This window comes from Sinocyclocheilus anshuiensis, unplaced genomic scaffold (genome assembly GCF_001515605.1).
Source record: "Sinocyclocheilus anshuiensis isolate Anshui unplaced genomic scaffold, SAMN03320099.WGS_v1.1 scaffold1003, whole genome shotgun sequence".
Taxonomy (NCBI): domain Eukaryota; kingdom Metazoa; phylum Chordata; class Actinopteri; order Cypriniformes; family Cyprinidae; genus Sinocyclocheilus; species Sinocyclocheilus anshuiensis.
Window position 1 is genome coordinate 2,070,185 of NW_015542495.1, and position 6,538 is coordinate 2,076,722.

At 34.2% G+C, this 6,538-nt stretch overlaps 1 protein-coding gene across 1 annotated transcript in view; it reads right to left on the reverse strand.

Annotated features, from left to right (window-relative positions):
* LOC107694198 (platelet glycoprotein 4-like) overlaps nt 1-1,522 on the reverse strand; it is a 9,959-nt gene extending 8,437 nt beyond the window's left edge. The window contains 2 exon segments of the mRNA XM_016493839.1: nt 560-720; nt 1,390-1,522. Coding sequence (XP_016349325.1) covers nt 560-720; nt 1,390-1,512 — 284 coding nt within the window. The 5' untranslated portion in view covers nt 1,513-1,522.
* Nucleotides 1,523-6,538: the final 5,016 nt, after the last annotated feature.

Genomic DNA, 6,538 nt, shown 5'->3' on the forward strand with positions numbered 1-6,538 from the left:
TGCCGGTACGAGACTCGAACCCACAACCTTTGGGTTACGAGTCCGACTCTCTAACCATTAGGCCACAACTTCCCCTTTTATTAATTTTTAATAAAATTAAAAATTAAAATGTTCAATAGTTCTCACATTTCAGTAAACTACTCATTATATTACTTTCGAACTTTAGAACATTATATTACTTTTTTGTAACATTTGCCTTAATTAGATAAGCATCATCCCATCAGATAAATTTGGGCTTATCATACAACAATTAAATGACAACAGCATGAAAAAACTTTTGAACAAGCGTTGTTGATATTGCTTACGTTGACATTGTCTATTTTTAAGCACAAGTTTCAGAAGTAGGTAAAAATGGCCTATATTTTGGCAAACGACTGATGCTTTGGGATTCTTTCTGCTTTATTTCAGGTAGTTCAAGAGATAGGGATGTTTCTGAGTACATTTTAAAGCTCAAAGAGTGAATTTGCTCAATTTTACTTTCTCTACCTTTAAGAGATAAAGAAGAATGGTTTGTTTAGATGAGTATTGATTGAAAATCTATTTATATAGCAAGTCTTACCTGTATGTGTACGGTCCTTTCTGCAACAGCACAGGTTTGGCCCCTTGGCTTAAAACGTCATCAGGGTTCTGCACGTCAAACAGCCAAAACTGCCTGTACATCGGCGTGTCTACAGACGTCCAGGTGTCAAATGCTAAAGTCCCGTTTTCCAACACCGTTTCCTTTAGAGACACAAAACATACTTGGTGTCAGATACTCTATACACTTTTATACTACATTGTGTACCATTCAAAATGGGATAGGCTGGGGCAAGTTGTCACAATCCAGTGAATATTTCTCAATATGTTGTTATTTTCAGTCCATTTCTGTATAGGCAAACACCTTTAAGTCTACAATAATGCTACAGAACATTTCCAATGTTTTTTTTTGCCTAAATACAGAAATAGAGCTTATTTAACACACACTGTCATTGACCTTGACACAATGAGGTAAGTCAAGAACCTGCTGTTTAAATACATTAAATATAAAATACTATCTAACATACACAATTTATCTTTATGTGAAATGTATTAGATGCTATTTAATGGCTTTTCAGCGAAATATACAGTTTATTAAAGAGCAAAACACGTACAATTCTAATCAATAAATTGCATATAACATACATGACAACTTGCCCCAACTATACATTTATTAAGAAATGCCCTTGACCCATAAACCCCATTTTATTTAATCTCATACATCATTGATAGTACGTTGTACCCTACATTGATTGTTCCTAAATTATTCAGAATATTTCTCCACAGCAACTTCATCATGTACTGTGTATGCCTTTCTGGAAGATCTGCAAATGCATGTGCGCCGAATATTGATATAAAAAGACGACGACTTACCGTGTGCACGGTGTTTTCAATGAACGTGTTGCCCACAGGGATGAGAATCCCGCCCAGCACGGCGATCAGGGCGCCCAGCACGGTCCCTGTGATGAGCCCGCATTTCAGATCACAGCAGTTCATGATGGCGAGCAGCAGCCTGGACCAACACTGACCGGAGGCGCGTCAGGTGCGAGCATGAGGTCGTCCTGGGAATTATGTAAATTCCAGGGATCGAAGGTTGCAGAGGAGGAGATTTAGGACTGGATTGCTGCGCATCACACCCGGAGACCCTCGTTAAGACGGAGTTATCTGAGCGCGATAACGCGCTGCTGGGCGGGGAGCGGGCGCATAACGCACGGCATTCAGAAGCCAAGGCCAATGTCACCATCAGACGACAGCTAAGCTTTAACACAGGTTAAGACTCAAGAGTGACTTTGAAATATCTAATCGACTTCGAAAAGACTTGAGAGCCTCAGAAAGAGACAAAGAAAAGGGGAAAGTACCATTTCTAGATTAAAAATAACAGTAATAACTGTGAATGTGATGTATTCTAACATTATCTAATATATGTTTATTAAATGTTGATTTTAATTTACTTTTGAACATTCTATAATAGCTATCTAACAGCATAATTTCTCACAAAATAGAAACGAAATAGAAGCAACATTTTATAGAACCGAATATCAGATCACTAAATCTGCAATTAACCAATCAGAATCAAGCATTTCAGGCAGTCATATGCGTGTATATACTGTACAGTTTTTACGTATAGCCTATAGTTTTTGTGTATATAGCTATACCAATCAGAACCAAGCAATCCAGACAACCATGTGAGGGGGGAAAACATACAATTTAGAATAGAAAATAGAATATCAGACCACTGAATGTCCCAAATGACCAATCAGAATCAAGCACATATTGCGCAATAAATAAAAATATGTTCATTCCCTGACATTTAAAATGATATTATATTTAGAAGCAGCTGTGGAAGTAGCTTAGATAATGGACATATCAAATAGTAAACCAATAAAAAGTTCAAGGGTTGTTTTTATTAGATATTGCTGCGCTGCATTAGTGGACTACATTTTATATCACGTATTGCACTTCCCCTCTCACGTGTGCTCTCTCTCTCTCTCTGTGTGTTATAAAGAGAGAGAGTTGTATTTCAGTGTTATCTCTAAGTAATGTTATCAGAGTGAAGTTTTAGCTTGTACTGTCCTCTAGTGTTCATGGGTTTCAGTTTGTCTGCAAGACTGCAGTGTGTTGATGTTTCTTGGCACGGCTGTCAGAGTGAATAAAGACAATGTAACTAGTTACATGTGGGGCTCTTGGGGTCCTTTCAGGGAATACACATAAAAACGGGCAGCTTGAATTTACTTAGCTGCTTTGGAGAAAAATAAGATACATACATCTAAATATAAATATAAACAAATACACATCTCTTCTTTATTTTTAAATCGTGTAAAAGAAATTTGGATGAACTAGTATTTTCCCGTACAACCATTTCATATGAGCTTCATGCAACTACGTCTGCTAATTAAGCAGGAGAGTCAACGCAAGTTTATATAGACAGGGCACTAGAGGGCAGTGTTCAACTACTGGTGGCAAGTTGTACAACATTTTGGGTGAATTTTCTGCATAAAACAGTAGGGCTATAGCGTGACGTCACAGTAAACAGGGGCAGAAATTATTGCAATTTTCAGAAACAATGTAAATCACAATGACCTATCTGTCTGTATTACAGTAGCTAATATTTTATATATTTATAGCATAACTATATTAGTGTCCACAGAACTATTATTGCTAGAGTTTAACTTCCCAGCATGATTTATTTATTTTTAAATAAAACTACATTTGTTGGCTGTCACCATTGTTGAGATATGCTTAGTGTGCATTATTATATTTGACCCTTTTATGAAAGATTATTTATGATCAAAATGACCTATCTGTCTGTATTACAGTAGCTAATATTTTATATATTTATAGCATAACTATATTAGTGTCCACAGTACTATTATTGCTAGAGTTTAACTTCCCAGCATGATTTATTTATTTTTAAATAAAACTACATTTGTTGGCTGTCACCATTGTTGAGATATGCTTAGTGTGCATTATTATATTTGACCCTTTTATGAAAGATTATTTATGAATACATTTATAAACGATTATATTTTTTAAATGCTGACTCTTTAAAGCAAGGTCTCATTTGTTAATGTTATCAATTCATATTTGATAATGTTAGTTAAAAATAGGCTACAATTGTATATTTTTCATGTTAGTTCACAGTGCATTGATGTAAATTTTTGTTTTTAAAAATGTATTAGTAAATGCTGAAATGTACATTACCTAAGATTAATAAATGCTGTAGAAGTACTGTTCATTGTTAGTTTATGTTAACTAATATAATAACAACAAATAAAAGGTGTTGTAAAGTGTCATACGTCTGTAAAACATTGCCAAATATAGTGTCGATTACAGTTTTGATAGACAAACATTTTTAATATTCACCGGATTTTACTCGAAAATGTGGCACATTTTTCTAAAGCATACTAGCTAAATTGACAAAAGTCACCAAAAATGTAAAGTTTAACTCTCTAAACACATTGTTATGTTCAGTACCATCGTTTTGACAAACCCATTATCATTTTTTTATCACCTGGCTCATGTCCTTACTGAACTGTAGAACTGTCGCAGACAGTCACATACTTTGCATACAAGCTGTAATAGCCTCATGTGACATGTAAATGTGTGGTTACAGTGTTGTAACCCTTGGAGATCCAATGCAAATGCTCACTCAAAGCAGTTGTGTTTTCCCTGTAAGGTCTGAGGTCACTGCCTAGTTTATCTGCTTTAACCTCAGTCACGCTTGCATATTAAAAGGCTGATCCTCGACCGAGGAGTGATGGTGTAATGATTTTTGAGGCTCTTTCTGCAAGCTACGCAGGATTGTCAGCAGTGTTGATGTTGCAGTGAGGTGTGGTCACAGTTCATTTGACCTTGGAACATATGGTCTGTTGTGGCACTGGCATCTGTGATGGGTCTAGGACAAACTCATGAACCTGAGAAAACACAACTGGGACGCTGAGATGAATAGAATAGAATAGAATAGAAAATCCAGTAAACAAACACATGAGCATGCATAATGAAATTGCATAAACATGCATACAAGAACATGCATAAAAATACTACATTCATAAATTCATTTATCCATTTAAAAAGTATTTAGTCAGTTATGTTAATATATTAACAGCTTACAAGCAACAGCTGCCAATATCCACCTTTTGAATGAATGAATGAATGAATGGTATATTGACTAATGGTATAGTGAATAGAGCATGAAAAGAAATAACATAAAAAACAACAACAAAATTACAAATATTTGATTTATTGTTGTATTTTTTATTTTTTTTAATTACTATAAGTTCTAATATTTCAAGCAAATCTACTCATTTGCAGATATACTATAATTTTTTAAAGAAGAGCAGGTATGTTCTAGCTCAAAGAGGCCTACAAGAAGGGTTTTGTGATTTGGTCCCATTTACCTTCTTCCCAGCATGCACTGGAGCATGAATAATTAATATGGCTGCATTGTTTAACCACTTGCCGCTTTTATTTACACTGTTGTTGATTTAGTTGCCATGTTTAGTTTACATTACCCTTGTCAGTTTGATTACTGTCACCCTTGTTGTTTCACATATTAAGTCTTGAGGCCTGATTGTAGTAGATTTAAGTTATTGTTTTTTGTGTGTGTGTGTGTGTGTGTGTGTGTGTGTGTGTTTGATGATGAGTGTTTATGTGATGTTGTTAATAGTTTAACTCCGTAAACCCTGACATATGGAAACTGTTTCCATTTCAAAGTATTTGATCTTTCTGACTACTATTTAGTAGTCAGAAAGATCAAATACTTTGAAATGGAAACAGTTTATTGAATCTTTGCATGTTTATTGAAAGTTTCCAAATGTGTGTTTTGTTTTGTATCGTATTTGATATATCAGGCTTTTATGGCCCATATGAGAATATGGAGCTTACACTCAAGAAGTAAAAATAAACATTCATTAATCCAATTATTTTTATTCAGAGGCACAAACTGAGCAATTATTGTGTTTTTATTGCCAGAAAGTATAATGAAATGTAATGCAATAAAAAGATGAAGAGATGTAGCAATAAACGTTCATCAAAAGCCCGATGCATCATATTTGATACATACATTGTATCATGATTTTTATTTAGAAAAAAGGATGAAAATTCAAGTAAGCTTAAGTTGCTTCAGTCCAGTAAGTATTGATTTCGAAATATTATTATAAAAGTGATTCTTTTATAAATCATTAAATATTCACACAACAATAATACACAACCTGAAAGTAGACATTTTTAAAAGTATAAAGGCGTTTTAATTGCTAAAAAAGTATCAACTATCCATTAGAGGGCAGAAGGCAAGAAGATTGTGTACAAGATTTTCAGCAAAGTTTTGATCGTGCTGATAATTTAGAGGCCAGAAATTAATTTTTCAATTCTAATATACCTGTAGGCTTTATAGGGTTAAGACATGAAGCATAACTCTCAATGACATGAGAAAACATATGTTGAAGCACAAAATATTGGATCATTTAAAACCATGTAACTGTTTGGCTAGAAACAATTTAAGAAATCTCTTGCTTGAAAATTTTAATCTAAACAAGTAACTATTATGGCAGGTTTTAAGCCATTTAAAAGTCATTAAGACAGCTTAACATAAGTTCAGCCAAGACATGACTACAACAACATTGTACAACTCATTTTGACATAGTCAAACCAAAATGTAATTATTCAGACACCGGATATCATTTTTAGTGGGTGCAGGACACTATAGTTCATTTATGTAAGTGAGGATGCAAAATACAGTAAACTGACATATTATACCCCAAAATTCTTAATACAGTGGGCTACCAGTAAAACTGATAAAAACAATTATTCAGACACTTTGACTTGACCATGTTTTGCTTAAGTGTTTTTCTTTAATTGCTAATGCGACCTTTTCACACCACAGACTGAACACAATTAAGCATTGCTTAGTAATTGGTCGACCTAAATTGGTATTATCTAATTGTTGTGTACTTAAATTTAAAGGGGTCATATGATGCGATTTCAAGTTTTCCTTTCTCTTTGGAGTGTTACAAGCTGTTCGTGA